This window comes from Atractosteus spatula, chromosome 7 (assembly GCF_055471065.1).
Source record: "Atractosteus spatula isolate fAtrSpa1 chromosome 7, fAtrSpa1.hap1, whole genome shotgun sequence".
Classification (NCBI taxonomy): Eukaryota; Metazoa; Chordata; class Actinopteri; order Semionotiformes; family Lepisosteidae; genus Atractosteus; species Atractosteus spatula.
In genome coordinates, this window is record NC_142712.1 from 42,289,206 (window position 1) to 42,308,581 (window position 19,376).

At 42.9% G+C, this 19,376-nt stretch overlaps 2 protein-coding genes across 5 annotated transcripts in view; both read right to left on the minus strand.

Annotated features, from left to right (window-relative positions):
- Positions 1-270: 270 nt before the first annotated feature.
- Positions 271-10,582, minus strand: il20 (interleukin 20). The gene is made up of 6 exons (XM_088922174.1): positions 10,550-10,582; positions 3,271-3,448; positions 2,232-2,291; positions 1,654-1,806; positions 1,134-1,208; positions 271-675 (listed from the first exon to the last, which is right to left on the minus strand). Exons 2-6 carry the CDS (start codon positions 3,427-3,429, stop codon positions 592-594), a joined length of 531 nt encoding a protein of 176 aa, XP_088778300.1. The 5' UTR covers positions 3,430-3,448; positions 10,550-10,582; the 3' UTR covers positions 271-591.
- A 4,057-nt stretch (positions 10,583-14,639) lies between these two features.
- Positions 14,640-19,376, minus strand: part of ahcyl1 (adenosylhomocysteinase like 1) — a 44,598-nt gene continuing 39,861 nt past the window's right edge. For all 4 annotated transcript variants that reach the window (XM_088921878.1, XM_088921879.1, XM_088921881.1 and 1 more), the window contains exon 17: positions 14,640-19,151. In XM_088921878.1, coding sequence (XP_088778004.1) covers positions 19,145-19,151 — 7 coding nt within the window. In that variant the 3' untranslated portion in view covers positions 14,640-19,144. The remainder of the gene's footprint in view (positions 19,152-19,376) is intronic.

Below are 19,376 nucleotides of genomic sequence, written 5' to 3' on the forward strand. Positions count from 1 at the left end.
CTATACATATGTACTTGATAAATAAGTGGTTTATATTTACTATTGTCATTAGAACTAATATCCTTTGAAAGTATGTATGTTATGTTTTATATGTTAAGTATTAAAATAAATATTTTAAGTAATTTTGCGATTGAATATCCATGGATTAAGTTTGCAATAATATTAGTTAGCTGTGTCAATGACCTCCCTGAATTAGGGGTTCCAGTTACCCTTAAAATGTTGTGCATTTTTCTGTACGCAGTGGGTTACAGACATCTACAGTTTACTGACATTATATCAGGTTCTCACAGATATATGTCTAAATTAAATATTGGGGGTTCTAACTAACTTTGGCATTGCAGGTACCAAAATCCTTCCTGCAAAAAATCAACCTGAATGTTCATATTAAAACCACTGTCATGGACAAACTGTGCATATGCTGGTACTAATAAATACATAATATATGTAATACTGTACATTCCTACCGGATCCACTATAGATCACAGTGTTAGAGGTCTGTTTAAATCTATATTAATCTGTGATTTATTTTAGCCCCTACGTACATGTTGTCATCGGTGGAGGTCAGAGCTGTAGCTCAGATGCCCGATCCTCTCAATTGTGGTGGAACTTCTCCAGCCAGTCCAGCAGGAAGTCCAGCTCTCCGATGGCCTTCACTGATGCAACCTTGGTATTCAGCTGTATCACAACAGTAGGCAAATTGTTATCTTTTGTGGAGGACAGAGACCACTCTTGTCCTGTCTGAACAGAGAATGGCTCTCTCTGCTTTCTGCTCATCCAGACTACAAAGTGAGTTCTCAAGCTTAAAGTTCTTGAATCTGGTAGATCTATTCTTTAAGATATTCCAAGTTTATCAGGCTTCATCTGGAATGAACCTTAGCTAACATTTGTGTTTAAGTCTTTTGTTTTGAACTTACCAGAAAGAATTGAATACCAAACTCAAGACTGACCACTAAGGCTTAGTTCTGGGAAAGTCTGTCACTTGTGTTTTAAGAGAAACTGTTTCACATTAGTTCCCATCCCTCATCCTCCAATGTTTTACATTGAATTTTTCTGTTTCATATCAGACATTTACTTAAATACTGTTTATGCAAGTATACATGGTTGTATTTGAGGTGAGTAGGGTGACAGCTTACCTTGTCAAAGGCAGTCTGGATGGTTTCAATTTTCAGCTGGGTCTCCTCCTCACACTGGCAGTGCTTGTGAGTGTGCTACAAGTGGAAAGCAAGAAAACCATGATCTTCATGCACAGCTAATCACTAGGAATGTCAGAAACACAAAACCAGAACACAGCAGAGCTTGTCTGAGTCCTGTGAGCGTCTTCAAGTGCTGTGTGAGGGTTTCAACATGTGCACAGGTGAAGATTTACAGCTTGCGTGCACAATGACCTAAGGAAATTCACAGATACTGCATCCTAGTGTTAAAAACCAGTATGACTCTTTTGCGGTTTTATATTCGTTTCAGAACTGCAGCAAGCGTTCAAATGGCTTCGTGGTTATCTTGAGGTGTGATGGAAATGTATGGCAGGTTTTGCAGTTTGCCATGAGGCTTGGCCCTGTTCTTCTACTTGCTGTCCCTTCAGCTGCAGGCAGTTGCGTGCTACTGTGGGGCAGATCTCTGTGACGTTCTGTGCTTTTGCTCGAGGGGCACACTCACACACTGGCGCAGGTCCCTCTTGATGCTCAGGAAGGAGTTGGCCAGGCTGCTGGTCCTCCGGCGCACCTGAGAACTGCTGGCGCTGTAGTGGCTGAACACGTTCTCCACGTAGAACCGCAGCAGATGGCGCAGGAAGCAGCAGCTCTCGGCGGGCTGGGGGGAAACAGGACCTCACATCACCTTCGCCAGCATAACACACCTGCCTCCTTGCTACCTTTGCACACTGGATCCCTTTTGACCCCTACATTGTACTTGGAGTACTGCTTATCCATACATTATAACAAATTGCAACATGCTGGTTTCAAGATGGATGTGCACTGAACATTATTATCACGCGGTATGATTGCTCTTATCAGGGCTGGCCTTTTCTCAGAAATGTGCCTTTCATCTATGTGTGTATTCTCAGCCAGGCTGTGTGAAAACTTCGAAACAAGAGCGTAAGGAAAGAAGCTAGTTCAGCAAGTGTTTCTCTTGCCAGTTCTAAATTATGCAGCTGGAATATAATGCAGAAGAAGAAAGGAAAAATTATCCGCTTTTAGTTTTTACATTTTACTTCATATGGCAAATGATGTGAATACCTGCACATTCATTGTCTGCTCCATCAGTAGCCTGACACCCATGTGGTCATCTTCCTTGACCTGTCAACACAAGCACACACGTCAGAACGTGCCGGCAGCACCATGGAGCAGTGGTTAGGGCTGTGGCCCAGAGGGGTTTTGGGTTCTAATCCCCCTACTCTGGTTACTCATGCAAATGTCCTGTTGTGTAAGGTGGGGAGGGGATGGCTCTAGGTAACTGATTAATGTGGTTCAATAAAGAATTACATTTTTAAATATGACATTAAAATTAAACATAAATGTTTGAAAAGTGCTGTCAAGTTTCACATTTGAAACTTAAGGTTTGCCCTGTCCTGCTCATTCTGTTTGGATCTTGAGCAGCCCTGTTTTGAAAGATCCTAGGAAACTGTTCTCAAGTCCTCAACTGTCCTCATGGCTTGGTAACATGTCCCAGGTGTGTGCCATGACTCTGGATGAATTTTCAACCCTAAACAAACTTTTATGTCATCAGATCTTTCAGTCTTGACGTCATGCAACAGGGCCTTCATTTTACTTCTGAAGTAAGAGTTTTTGGTGCTTGATGGAAGAGACCAATTTTGACCTAGTTTATCTTAGCCCAAATGATCCTGTCAGACTGGTAGTTATGCAACATTACAATATACCTTATAATTCTCCTTAGCAGAGACTCGGGCAGAGTTGCCTCAACAGTAAATTGTTCTACTGGCTGCAGACTTTTCAAGAAAGGGGTGGAAATGTGACTGTAAGGTGCTTGTCATGATGAGCTTTCTAAGGCAGCAAAGACTTCTGAGTAAATAGTAAATCGTCTTCAGGGGTGTGGGAGGAGAGAAGAGCAATGCCACTGATGCACCCGACATAATGTCAGTATACCTTGCCTGCAAGTCACGGAAATATGGAGCTCTGTCTTTGAACAGTGTTTTGTATGAAAGATCTTGTATATCTTCTATGATGTTTAGAATAGGTGATTTCGTTTTTGTAGAGCCCTATGTTTCTGTAAAAGAGGAGCATTGAGGCAAGCTGTAAGGGTTTCTTTTTGGCTTACAACAGTTTGTCGGATCTCGTTGAAGTATTCTCTCAGCTCATGGACCTGAATGTTGATGGCACAGCTGCCCAAGCGAAGTCTGTGTCCTGCAGCAGATGGGATAGACACTGCCAGCAGAACTGTGGACAACAAGCAGGATGCGAAGACACTGGTCCTCATTTCTGCACTTATGTGCGGCCTGGAAGGAACAGGTGACATCAGACTGCGCACTAAGACACAGGTGACATCAGACTGCGCACTAAGACACAGGTAACATCAGACTGCACACTAAGGCACAGGTAACATCAGACTGCACACTAAGATACAGGTAACATCAGACTGCGCACTAAAACACAGGTAACATCAGACTGCACACTAAGGCACGGGTGACATCAGACTGCGCACTAAGACACAGGTGACATCAGACTGCACACTAAGATACAGGTGACATCAGACTGCACACTAAGATACAGGTGACATCAGACTGCACACTAAGGAACAGGTAACGTCAGACTGCGCACTAAGACACAGGTGACATCAGACTGCGCACTAAGACACAGGTAACATCAGACTGCACACTAAGACACAGGTGACATCAGACTGCACACTAAGGCACAGGTGACATCAGACTGCGCACTAAGACACAGGTGACATCAGACTGCGCACTAAGACACAGGTGACATCAGACTGCGCACTAAAACACAGGTAACATCAGACTGCACACTAAGGCACGGGTGACATCAGACTGCGCACTAAGACACAGGTGACATCAGACTGCACACTAAGGCACAGGTGACATCAGACTGCACACTAAGATACAGGTGACGTCAGACTGCACACTAAGATACAGGTAACATCAGACTGCACACTAAGATACAGGTAACATCAGACTGCACACTAAGATACAGGTGACGTCAGACTGCACACTAAGATACAGGTAACATCAGACTGCACACTAAGATACAGGTGACGTCAGACTGCACACTAAGGCACAGGTGACATCAGACTGCACACTAAGATACAGGTAACATCAGACTGCACACTAAGATACAGGTGACGTCAGACTGCACACTAAGACACAGGTGACATCAGACTGCACACTAAGATACAGGTAACATCAGACTGCACACTAAGGCACAGGTGACATCAGACTGCACACTAAGATACAGGTAACATCAGACTGCACACTAAGATACAGGTAACATCAGACTGCACACTAAGACACAGGTGACGTCAGACTGCACACTAAGACACAGGTAACATCAGACTGCACACTAAGACACAGGTAACATCAGACTGCACACTAAGACACAGGTAACATCAGACTGCACACTAAGATACAGGTGACGTCAGACTGCACACTAAGACACAGGTAACATCAGACTGCACACTAAGGCACAGGTAACATCAGACTGCACACTAAGGCACAGGTGACATCAGACTGCACACTAAGATACAGGTAACATCAGACTGCACACTAAGATACAGGTAACATCAGACTGCACACTAAGATACAGGTGACGTCAGACTGCACACTAAGACACAGGTAACATCAGACTGCACACTAAGGCACAGGTAACATCAGACTGCACACTAAGGCACAGGTAACATCAGACTGCACACTAAGGCACAGGTGACATCAGACTGCACACTAAGGCACAGGTAACATCAGACTGCACACTAAGACACAGGTGACATCAGACTGCACACTAAGGCACAGGTGACATCAGACTGCACACTAAGATACAGGTGACATCAGACTGCACACTAAAACACAGGTGACATCAGACTGCACACTAAGACACAGGTGACATCAGACTGCACACTAAGGCACAGTTGAGATCAGACTGCACACTAAGATACAGGTAACATCAGACTGCACACTAAGGCACAGGTAACATCAGACTGCACACTAAAACACAGGTAACATCAGACTGCACACTAAGATACAGGTGACATCAGACTGCGCACTAAGGCACAGGTAACATCAGACTGCACACTAAGATACAGGTGACGTCAGACTGCACACTAAGATACAGGTAACATCAGACTGCACACTAAGGCACAGGTGACATCAGACTGCACACTAAGATACAGGTAACATCAGACTGCACACTAAGGCACAGGTGACATCAGACTGCACACTAAAACACAGGTAACATCAGACTGCACACTAAGATACAGGTGACATCAGACTGCGCACTAAGGCACAGGTGACATCAGACTGCACACTAAGATACAGGTGACGTCAGACTGCACACTAAGATACAGGTAACATCAGACTGCACACTAAGGCACAGGTGACATCAGACTGCACACTAAGATACAGGTAACATCAGACTGCACACTAAGGCACAGGTGACATCAGACTGCACACTAAGGCACAGGTAACATCAGACTGCACACTAAGACACAGGTGACATCAGACTGCACACTAAGGCACAGGTAACATCAGACTGCACACTAAGATACAGGTGACATCAGACTGCACACTAAGATACAGGTGACGTCAGACTGCACACTAAGACACAGGTGACGTCAGACTGCACACTAAGGCACAGGTAACATCAGACTGCACACTAAGGCACAGGTGACATCAGACTGCACACTAAGATACAGGTAACATCAGACTGCACACTAAGACACAGGTAACATCAGACTGCACACTAAGACACAGGTAACATCAGACTGCACACTAAGATACAGGTGACGTCAGACTGCACACTAAGACACAGGTAACATCAGACTGCACACTAAGGCACAGGTAACATCAGACTGCACACTAAGGCACAGGTGACATCAGACTGCACACTAAGATACAGGTAACATCAGACTGCACACTAAGGCACAGGTGACATCAGACTGCACACTAAGATACAGGTGACGTCAGACTGCACACTAAGATACAGGTAACATCAGACTGCACACTAAGGCACAGGTGACATCAGACTGCACACTAAGATACAGGTAACATCAGACTGCACACTAAGGCACAGGTGACATCAGACTGCACACTAAGGCACAGGTAACATCAGACTGCACACTAAGACACAGGTGACATCAGACTGCACACTAAGACACAGGTGACATCAGACTGCACACTAAGGCACAGGTAACATCAGACTGCACACTAAGATACAGGTAACATCAGACTGCACACTAAGGCACAGGTGACATCAGACTGCACACTAAGGCACAGGTAACATCAGACTGCACACTAAGACACAGGTGACATCAGACTGCACACTAAGGCACAGGTGACATCAGACTGCACACTAAGATACAGGTGACATCAGACTGCACACTAAAACACAGGTGACATCAGACTGCACACTAAGACACAGGTGACATCAGACTGCACACTAAGGCACAGTTGAGATCAGACTGCACACTAAGATACAGGTAACATCAGACTGCACACTAAGGCACAGGTAACATCAGACTGCACACTAAAACACAGGTAACATCAGACTGCACACTAAGATACAGGTGACATCAGACTGCGCACTAAGGCACAGGTAACATCAGACTGCGCACTAAGGCACAGGTGACATCAGACTGCACACTAAGACACAGGTGACATCAGACTGCGCACTAAGGCACAGGTAACATCAGACTGCGCACTAAGGCACAGGTGACATCAGACTGCACACTAAGATACAGGTAACATCAGACTGCGCACTAAGGCACAGGTGACATCAGACTGCACACTAAGACACAGGTGACATCAGACTGCGCACTAAGGCACAGGTAACATCAGACTGCGCACTAAGGCACAGGTGACATCAGACTGCACACTAAGATACAGGTAACATCAGACTGCGCACTAAGGCACAGGTGACATCAGACTGCACACTAAGATACAGGTAACATCAGACTGCGCACTAAAACACAGGTGACATCAGACTGCACACTAAGGCACAGGTGACATCAGACTGCACACTAAGGCACAGTTGAGATCAGACTGCACACTAAGATACAGGTAACATCAGACTGCACACTAAGACACAGGTAACATCAGACTGCACACTAAAACACAGGTGACATCAGACTGCGCACTAAGATACAGGTGACATCAGACTGCACACTAAGGCACAGGTGACATCAGACTGCACACTAAGACACAGGTGACATCAGACTGCGCACTAAGACACAGGTAACATCAGACTGCACACTAAAACACAGGTGACATCAGACTGCACACTAAGATACAGGTAACATCAGACTGCACACTAAGGCACAGGTGACATCAGACTGCACACTAAGATACAGGTAACATCAGACTGCACACTAAAACACAGGTGACATCAGACTGCACACTAAGACACAGGTAACATCAGACTGCACACTAAGACACAGGTAACATCAGACTGCACACTAAGGCACAGGTGACATCAGACTGCACACTAAGATACAGGTGACATCAGACTGCACACTAAAACACAGGTGACATCAGACTGCACACTAAGACAAAGGTGACATCAGACTGCACACTAAGGCACAGTTGAGATCAGACTGCACACTAAGATACAGGTAACATCAGACTGCACACTAAGGCACAGGTAACATCAGACTGCACACTAAAACACAGGTAACATCAGACTGCACACTAAGATACAGGTGACATCAGACTGCGCACTAAGGCACAGGTAACATCAGACTGCGCACTAAGGCACAGGTGACATCAGACTGCACACTAAGACACAGGTGACATCAGACTGCGCACTTAGGCACAGGTAACATCAGACTGCGCACTAAGGCACAGGTGACATCAGACTGCACACTAAGATACAGGTAACATCAGACTGCGCACTAAGGCACAGGTGACATCAGACTGCACACTAAGACACAGGTGACATCAGACTGCGCACTAAGGCACAGGTAACATCAGACTGCGCACTAAGGCACAGGTGACATCAGACTGCACACTAAGATACAGGTAACATCAGACTGCGCACTAAGGCACAGGTGACATCAGACTGCACACTAAGATACAGGTAACATCAGACTGCGCACTAAAACACAGGTGACATCAGACTGCACACTAAGGCACAGGTGACATCAGACTGCACACTAAGGCACAGTTGAGATCAGACTGCACACTAAGATACAGGTAACATCAGACTGCACACTAAGACACAGGTAACATCAGACTGCGCACTAAAACACAGGTGACATCAGACTGCGCACTAAGATACAGGTGACATCAGACTGCACACTAAGGCACAGGTGACATCAGACTGCACACTAAGACACAGGTAACATCAGACTGCACACTAAGGAACAGGTAACATCAGACTGCACACTAAAACACAGGTAACATCAGACTGCACACTAAGGAACAGGTAACATCAGACTGCACACTAAAACACAGGTAACATCAGACTGCACACTAAGATACAGGTAACATCAGACTGCACACTAAGACACAGGTAACATCAGACTGCACACTAAGATACAGGTAACATCAGACTGCACACTAAAACACAGGCAACATCAGACTGCACACTAAGGCACAGGTGACGTCAGACTGCACACTAAGATACAGGTAACATCAGACTGCACACTAAGGCACAGGTGACGTCAGACTGCACACTAAGATACAGGTAACATCAGACTGCACACTAAGGCACAGGTGACATCAGACTGCACACTAAGATACAGGTAACATCAGACTGCACACTAAGGCACAGGTGACATCAGACTGCACACTAAGATACAGGTAACATCAGACTGCACACTAAGGCACAGGTGACATCAGACTGCACACTAAGACACAGGTAACATCAGACTGCACACTAAGATACAGGTAACATCAGACTGCGCACTAAAACACAGGTAACATCAGACTGCACACTAAGGCACAGTTGAGATCAGACTGCACACTAAGGCACAGGTAACATCAGACTGCGCACTAAAACACAGGTAACATCAGACTGCACACTAAGATACAGGTAACATCAGACTGCACACTAAGGCACAGGTGACATCAGACTGCACACTAAGACACAGGTAACATCAGACTGCACACTAAGATACAGGTAACATCAGACTGCACACTAAGGCACAGGTGACATCATACTGCACACTAAGATACAGGTAACATCAGACTGCACACTAAGGCACAGGTGACATCAGACTGCACACTAAGACACAGGTAACATCAGACTGCACACTAAGATACAGGTAACATCAGACTGCACACTAAGGCACAGGTAACATCAGACTGCACACTAAGATACAGGTAACATCAGACTGCACACTAAGGCACAGGTGACGTCAGACTGCACACTAAGGCACAGGTGACATCAGTCTGCACACTAAGATACAGGTAACATCAGACTGCACACTAAGGCACAGGTAACATCAGACTGCACACTAAGGCACAGGTGACATCAGACTGCACACTAAGATACAGGTAACATCAGACTGCACACTAAGGCACAGGTGACATCAGACTGCACACTAAGGAACAGGTAACATCAGACTGCACACTAAGGCACAGGTGACGTCAGACTGCACACTAAGGAACAGGTAACATCAGACTGCACACTAAGATACAGGTAACATCAGACTGCACACTAAGGCACAGGTGACATCAGACTGCACACTAAGACACAGGTAACATCAGACTGCACACTAAGATACAGGTAACATCAGACTGCACACTAAGGCACAGGTAACATCAGACTGCACACTAAGGCACAGGTGACATCAGACTGCACACTAAGGCACAGGTAATATCAGTCTGCACTGTAAGGAACAGGTAACATTGGACTGCTTTATAAGGAACAGGTAAATTCAAAACAAATGTGATCATTTAAGTCATAATTCATTTAATTTGGGGAGTGCAAATAAGAAAATTTCTTTCACACATTTTAAATTACTAGCAGAAAGCCTCATGTAGAGATATTCAGGACATCGTACTTTTATTATATCCTCATGCCATTCAAAATGTTCTTGAGTGATTGCTTGGATACCAGCCTTAATTACAGTATATTTGCTGTACCTTGTCTCATACAGTATATAATGCATTTCTTTTCCAAAAGGTCACACACAAGTTTTTGACAGCTGCAAAATTAAATTAAAGGCAGTTCAATATTCTGTGCTTCTGTGCTATTTGAAAAAAAGTGCTTAAATACAAAGCATTATATTCAACAGCTCTATTTCATTATACAGATGTCAGTGTGCGAGCTCTTGAGAATTTCTAATTACCGTCCCTGAAAAACAACATGAGACAGATATTTCAGCACAGTAGCTGAATTAGATTGTATGGCTACAGTGCAGTAAAGTGTCTTACCTTGCTGTGTGTGAGGTGTGTGACAGGAGTCTGGTTCTCCAGTTGCTCTGTCCATACTCCTTCTGTGGGCTTTTTATAGGGTGGAGTTTTGACAGTGCTCAGCATCCAAGAGTACTCACCTGTCTGAATTCACAAAAGGAAGTAGCATCCTTCCAGGTGATGGGAAGGACCAGTTAGCAGAAAATCCAGGAATCTCTGTCACTGTCAAGTTTGCCTGCTGGGACATTTTGGGGTTTGCAGCTGTTTGGAGTTTTTACAACAATGAGAAATGGTGATTTATGCAATTACACAATTCTGACAGTGAAAAAACTAGCATAACTTAATTTTTTGTACTTTTTAAAATTATTATAATATTGTGTATATACATACATAAGTGCGCAATACTGACAAATTCTTAGCCTTGTACAAAGGCAGCGTTGGAGATTGTTGTTCAGGCACTCACCGTTCGTTATAAGCAAACGGCAAAGTCCCAGTGTTCACAATAACTTCTTTTTCAGGTCCACCGTTCTCTCTGTCAAGAACTTTTAACAATTGCGTTGTGCTTAATAGTTTTTTTTCCCCCACCCTCATTATTGTTAATATTAGATTTCCAAGTAGAGAGTGTATTTCAGCCAGCGGAGAGCTAGTCCTGGAGGGGTTCTATAAGAGTGTTGTGGAAAAACCGGGGGCTTAGAGTTGTAAAACCATTTCAACAAAATCAGGAACTTTCTTTAACAGAATGAGAAATGTTTATCGTAATATTTGGAAGCTGGAGGGTATTTTTGTTTCCTTGTCAAGATGTTTCTTCAGAAGCAAGCACCTCCCAGAGCACATTCCAGATGGGCATGCCCCAGTCGGCAAGCCCATGTCACCATGTACTGTAGCATCAGTCAGCAACCATGTCAGTGTTTCAGAGAAGCAACAGATCTGTCATCCTCCCACATCTAATTGAAGGAAGAGGTGGAATTCTCTTCTTGTATCCCTGTTTGTATAGCTGTAATCTTCTCTGTGACCGTTGGCATCAGGCCATGCAGGATAAGCAAGATGTAGCTACCAGACAGGGGCGTGTTAGTGTTCTACTTTTGAGCTGCTTGTTTGCTGTGAGTTTTTGCCATCCTTGCAGCTGCTGTTTTCTGTTCTTGCTTTGTTAACAGTCCTAAATATTTGTTATTTATTTATAAGTATAATATTATAATATATAATGTATGATATTTCATAATTTTATTTAAGACTCTCTGAAATAGCATTGTTGTGTCATGTACCCAGTCCATATGGTGAAAAGATTGTCATGCACTCAGTCTTGCACACACAAACAATTGTGACCAGCAATTTATCACAGTAAATCACTTGTGAATTCAGAACTACATGCAAATTGGCATTTGTCAGAGATGTTTAAAGTGCACATTCACCTATTTCACTATTCTGAAGGGGACAGTGCTGGAGAGTTTCTGCTAGGCCACAGGCCAACTGTGGTGACATGAGAAGACAGGTGTCAGGCTCCTATGTCCAATTCATTTTACCATATATTTATCTGACAGGGAGTCAGTGGTGTGGTAGTTAGCATGCATCTTAACAGATCTTGGGTTATGGGTTTGTTTCAAGCCTGGGGCAGAGCTTCTGTCACAGCTGGAAGCAAACACTCTAACAGAGAGGCAGTGGCGTTATTAACCATGTTACTGTGCCTCACATCATATAAAATAGATTGCATGGATATTATATTAAACTAATAGAATTACATATTTATTAATTTGTCTGTTTTGCCATGTTCTCCAGAACTCCAGGTGGAGCAGTTTGATTTTATTTGTGCCACAGGCCAAAACCACACAGGCAATGAGTATACTGTACATGGCTCCAATCTTCTGAAACCAGTCTTGAATGACTGGAAGGCGTAAGTTTGTACAGAGGGTCAAAACAGTTGGTAATTCTTTATAAATGTATTTTTATAATGTATTTAAAATGATTAAATTATTAATGTATTTAAATGTTTACACTGCAACTAAAAATGATATGATTGAAGGTAGCTGGAAATTCAGTTGTTAAGAATAATGACACCGAGTCAGAAAATGCGGTATGAAGGTTTATTGAAAAGTCAGGAAGAGTTTTGGTTTACTGGCCACAGGACAGGAGGCCAGGAGCCCCTGCAGAGTGGAAATTCTCCAAGGGAAGCTGCACCGGTGGAGGTGGGGTGAAGGAGTGGAGAGACTTTCCTGTGACTCTGTACAGCACTCCAGGAAGTGACATCACACAGGACCACAAGGAAGAGCAGCTGAGGTGAAGGGGAACTTGGCTGCTGTCATTCCTCCTGAACTTTCATTACAAACTCCATTGAAACAGAAGGATGTTCTTCATTTCTGGAGGACATGTTTAAAGGTGTGTGCTTTGCTTCTAAATAGAATAGGGCCTCAGGCAGACATACTCAGACCACATCAGTGTTTCAATTGCAGAGTGGGAAATTTGCCAGATACTTTTTTTTATCAACACTTCCTCTTTTTCGGTCCCAGAAATAAGCCACTTGCGTCACAGTGGCAATGTCCCAGTTCTACATGAGTCCAGGGATAAGTCAGAGACCAGAGGAAAAACTCCAAAGCTCTTTGACAGCTGTATTTATCTCTAAAAGGAGAACCATCAAAGATGTCTTTAGCAACAGGATGACACTGGCTTTGCTGAGTGTAGCTACAGGCGACACTGGCATTGCTGACTGAAGCTACAGGATGACATGGGCATTGCTGACTGAAGCTACAGGATGACACTGGCATTGCTAACTGGCCCATACTATCTAGAGTGTGCTCTGGGACATGCTTTCTTCTGATGCAATAACTTGACAAGGAAAAAGAAATACCCTCCAGCTTCCAAATATTACTTTTTTTATTATAATACATAAAAAATAACTTTCTTATGCTATTAAAGTAAATTCCTTAAATGTGGATTTTTTTAGTGCTTTAACAGTGATGTACTGTAACATCTAAGACTTGACCCCCAGACCCAGAATCTGGGATTTGAGAATTATAGTGGCGGAGTGATGATGAAGTTTTGCTTTTGCCACAAAACCCCACCATCAATCACTTGCCTGCGATTCCAGTTGTGCACATGGTGAAGCTGAATACAAATAGGTAAACAGTTACAGAGAAATATTTCTTGAAGGTGATCTCAAAAGTACTATGACCTTTATATAAGAACAGTTTTAGTGAACACACGTGTACTGTACGTGTTCTTCTCAAGTTACGCAAGAGTGGAACACCTGTGTCAGGACGCTGCAGGCAGTGTCTCTCTGGAGAAGAGTTTTTCCTTTCCTGTGTGCTGGTAAGCTTATGTTTAGAGGTATGGTAGGTGACCTGACATTGCTTGGAACTCTGGTACTGAGCGACACAGAAATACACATTCTGATGCTTAAGACGCTCACTATAAACTGACTTAATTCAGGATTCATTTTTGCATTTATATACAGTAGATCGCCATGAGTTTCCATCTACATTCAAAACGGTTTCACAGTATTTCCTGCTTATTCAGGAAGGAAAATATTTAATTTTTTTTCCTCTCTGAATGCTGAGTCAACACGCTTATCATTAGCAGGTGTGGTTTTAGCACTAGAACATTACAGTTTACCTGTGCTTTTACAACTTTTCCTTGATGATGCAACCTTGACCCAAAATATGTTAATCATAATACTTGACTTGTCCCTGGCCTTAACTGATCCCAAAGTAATCTTTTATCCTCAAAAATGAGAAACATTTAAAAACTCAATTTCACCACTTAAAGATAAAATAGATTAACAGAGCGTTCACCAGAGTACATTATAAATTAACTCACTACATCAACTTTTAATTTTTTAACTTTATTGTTTAATCCTTAGGTTCTGCACTTTCTGTTTCAAACCCAACTGCTGTTTAATTCAGTCTCTTACTTCTCTCTCTATAATGTGACCTAAAGCCACTTTCTCTACAGATGCCCAGACCACCTTGATTATTAATACAATGTCTGGAAAATTCATCCTAACAAAGGAAAAAAAATGAAGCAGTAACATAACTAGGTTGTTCAACAATTAAAAAGGAAGTTATTTAGCAGTAGCTAAGATCATTTAACAATAAAATATAAAGACCCACAGCACAGCAAATGTAATCATAGCTTTTTTATTAAGATTCAAGATGTACACATTAACGTAGAAGTGTCAGATTATTACAGCAATTAAAAATGATTTTCCTTAATAGAAAACTATTTGATATGGTTACAGCATGCTCGCTAAGTCACAAATTAAAAGTACAGTACATATTGATGAAAGCTAAATTGTGCCCAACTGAACCATCTGTTTACAAGTGTGTCCCCCCCTTGCACTCTCCTTTTTTATCTTTCAGGGGGAGAGGGGTAAGTGGAAAAGAAAAGGAGCGGGTTTCTAACATACGCCACGCTACTTGACAGAAAGGGCTGCCACAGCCGTGTAAGTGAATCTGTGGGCCATTTATTCCTCCTTTCTTCACCTACTGACAAGTGCAAAATGTGTATAAGCTCTACAATCCACCGCAGGTCCAGGCGTCCCCTGCCAAGTTGTGCTTCAGCTGGGCACCCGGCTGCAGGTCGCGCTATATCTGGGAACACTGCTGGGGGCGCCGTTCTCACTTGGGGCTGCGCAGGAGGGCATTCTCTTCTGTTCCCCACACTGTTGTAGCAACACGTCTTCCTTGGAACGACGCCATTACTCGCCCCTTTAACTGGAAACGGTCAAGGAAGGTGAATTTCTGCAACATTCTTCCTTCTCTAAATACCAGTGACGTGCTCTTCAAACGGATGTCAGCCTTAGCAACACAAAAACCTGTTCTTCAGAAGCTGACCTCCTTGTCCCTGGAGCTGAAAGTAAAACCAAGACCATCTTCTTTGGTAACAGGACCAAAGAAGTGTCATGTTAAAGCTGCCATCTCATCCGGGCTTGAACTGTTCCAATGCATTGTATAAACACAAAACTGTCCACTTTATTCTGAATCACTCGGGCAATTTGACACAGCAAGTTGGGGCTTTTTGCTGCCAACTGCAATTATCTGCTATTAAATGTGGTGCATCTCATTTAAATGCAAGAAAAGTGAGAACACAGAAGGGCAATCTGTTTCTTGTGCATAATTTCCTTCTAATTCAGCAAATTTATCATACAGCATTTATTACATAAACATGGAATATAATATTAGAAAAGTTTTGTTGCATTTCTCAATTAGCAGTGTATTAAACCAAAACAGATTGGCACTTCAATTCTCATTTTATGTTTCTTATTATTTCTACACTGACCTTTTCTGTACCTGAAAACTTGTGTACAGTAAAAATGTTTAGTTATGATTATTATTTAGATCTGATTTATTTTCAATATAACAGTGGTAGAATGGGATTTTGACTTCATTTACCATGACCATGTGAGAATGTGAACTAAACCATGCAGAAACAGGAAGAGATTTACCAAAGTGGATCTTGATACTAATACATTTGTAGAGAAGGAGGAGGAATACAAAAATAGAGAATAAATCACAAAACAAGACGATGTAAATTCTCCCAGTGAATTGCTTTGTTCAAGCCTAAATGTTCTACTTTTAATCAGTTTTTTTTTAAATGTTGAAAGTTTTAACTTTAATTCTACTTTTTCAAGAAGAAAGGATTTGTATCTAGGATTCATGCTCTAGGATTTGTACCAATAACGTTTAGCTAAAAGACGTTCAGCAAAAACAGTGACCCAGCCGCACGGTATCACCGATCACAGTGATAACTACTTTGAAAGAAAAGGGCGACATTCTATCAGGTCCATCTTGCAGTAACGCAGTGCACTCCTCTGTTGGGAATTCAAAAGCACTACAATCCCTTTTGTCACAGAATGTAAAAACGTAAAAAAAACTATCCATTATACGTTCAGAATATTTAAAAAAAGCTACTTCTCCAAAAGCTGACAAGGCTAGCAAAAATAGTTTTTGCTCTTAATGAAGAAATAAAGAATGGAACACCGGAATGGTTCTAGCTTAGATCGCATTTGGTCAGGATCCCCACAAAGGGTTTTCTGGAGTTTTAATTGGAAGTTCAGTAGTAGGTCAACGCTGATCTCACCCATTCCTACCCACCTGCATCTATATATCGTGCTTCTTCGCTCACTTGTGTGTTTGGTTTTCACATTGCTCCCTCCACTGGCTCAGCCTTCATTAAAGGAGGTGGTGCTAGTAGGGGCTGGGGTTTCTCACAGCACCATCTTTTTATGGACACTCTTCTCCGCCTAGATTAGAGTTTGCCCAAACTATCCACCCATCCACATACTATCCGCTTTATCCAATACAAGGGCACAGGGGAGCCGGAGCCCATACTGGCAAGCAGTGGGTACAAGGCAGGATACATCCTGGATGGGACGCCAGTCCATCTCAGGTTTCCACAAGCTACTGAACTTCTTTTTAGTGCACTTCAAGGCATGAAGGAAGGTTAAGCTGTAGCAGTTTTCTTGCATTGTATTTTTTAAAAAACACCATAGTGCAGTCCATCTGAAACAGTAATTAGGCCTTAGTGGCTGTCAAAGGGATGCCAGTACTCTGGGACACACTGATGGCAGAATCCTCTGCTGTCTGGCACTGGTGCAAAGCAGAGCAGATACAGTACAGCCTGTAGCTTCTCAAACGAACACCTGCAGACTCTGCCTCAGGAAACCTAACAGCACAGCAGGTAAGAATGAGGAGAAAAGGCAGTCCGAGTGTTGCAGCTCATTAAACACTAATGCCAGAAGCAACGAGTATATTTCCAGTCTGAAATGTTTTTTTAGTAGAATAATTTTTCTAACAATTTAACAATTGGAAATTCTCCCAAGAACTCCTACAAGTGCAACGAAAACTTCCCCCCCTTCCCCATTTTATCATTAATGGTTATAAGTTTCGATCACTAAATATTATTTACTTTTCTCTGAATATATATTCTTTTTTTTTTACTATTTAAAAATAAACATACAGGCATATCTATAGTCTTTAAAGGAATCAGTTGACATGGAAAACAGGCAGTAGAAAGGCAGGTAATATCTAACAAAGGACAGCATGGTGAAAAGCACATTAAAAAGATTTTAAAATGAGGAAAAAACCTTTAAAATCACCACCATCCTGCACTTGGAAGATCAATGTGTTGTGCATCAGCCTAAAACCACAATGAATATCCAGTATACCACCCAACATTAAAACCCAAAAGAGTGTCAGGGAGAGGACTGCAGTGCTTATACCCTTATTACACATTACCATGGTAAGACTGCACTTGCACTTTTTACAGTGGTTTTATTTCCTCTTTACTGAGTTTTTATTCACTGCACCCTGAGGAAACTCCAGTTCCTTAGTAACTTGCCAGGGTTTCTCTATGAATCTATGTAGTAAAAGCACAGCAGCGGCACATCAAAACCACAGGAAACAACAGCACAAGTGTAAGAATACCATGAATTCACTGCAGTAATCTTTTACAAGAGAAGGGGCTGGACCCAAGCTGCTCCAGCCTGAGGCAGGTATTTCTGCCAGCTAAAGACCACCAGAGCTACAGCAGCCATCTGCGTTATCGTCACAGGATGACTGGCTTCAGGGCACCACAGTGAATAAATGTACAGTAAGTGCAGTTAAATGGATTTAAAGGCGAAGGGGTGTAAACCCCCGTGCCCTGGCTGAATTCCACCCTGGAATCTAGGTTTGCTCAGTCTGTGGTGTAATTGTTCAGCTCTCCCCCTGATCTGCTGTGCAGTGGGGCTGCGGTGAGTCACCCAGGACGAACTGCACTTCAATTAGGGGCGAGGTAGGTCCCCCTTTTTATGTGAAGCACTTTGGGAAAGGTGCTACATAAATGCAATTAATTAAGGATGTGTGAGAGTGATCTCTTTGAATTATTTTCTCCTGCTCCGATACACCTGCTAAGCATTCATCCCGCAGCTCAGTGATCTATCGGAAGCCAGGTGTACAGTGTCTGCATTGAAATGCACAGCACTAACTGGGTTTCGCCCTCTGCATTTGTGAAAGCTGTACTCATTTGTTGTCTTGCACTGCAGAACTTGTTGTCCAATGTCCGGAAAACGAAAAAATTCCCCCCAAAAAAAGAAACCTACCAATAATGGTACAACAGGAGCAGCCTGTTCCCAGATCCCTGCACCCATGAGTCCCCTCCCTGCGGAATGTGCGTTTGAGCCCAAAGTGCACAGACACAAAAAAGCGATCAAAAACATTCTTGATACGCCCCTCGAGCTACCATTTGGCACTGTTTCAGGTTACTTAGTACATAAACTATATCTCAGATTGTCAGAAAATTAAAATTAGATGTTCTAAAAGTACTGAAAACTGTTAAAAGAAACATGCCGAAAGAACACAATGTACAACCGCGTGTTTTTCACCCGAGCGCAGCAGGTCGGTCTGCGCGGTCGTGCGAGCTGAGCGCTCCTCGTGAGGGGACCGAAGGCAGTTGTGTGGTTTTTTAACTCCAATCACAGAAAACAAAAACCGAAACACCACCACGTCCAGCTCAGGGAAAAATAAAAATGCTTTTAGAAACGAAGTAGAAAATAATAAAAACGTCTGTCAGGTTTTCTGGGCTCACAGCACATCCAGGAGTGTCGCAGGCACTGCGAATCCTCCTCTCAGGTCTGAGCCTTGGAAGCTAATATCTGAGGGGACAAAGAAACCAGATTTCAAACTATAACAGGTGAGACACAGATATATTTTAGTCCTGAATTACAGTAGATACTCGGTTTCAAATCAGTTATTTCCTATAGCACCATTAAATTATACCTAAAAAGCTCAGTGAGTCTTAATAAGCAGAAAAACAATTCTAGGTGTTGTTAAGGCAAATTAGACATGAAATGCATCATAATGTTAAAATGTCAACACAA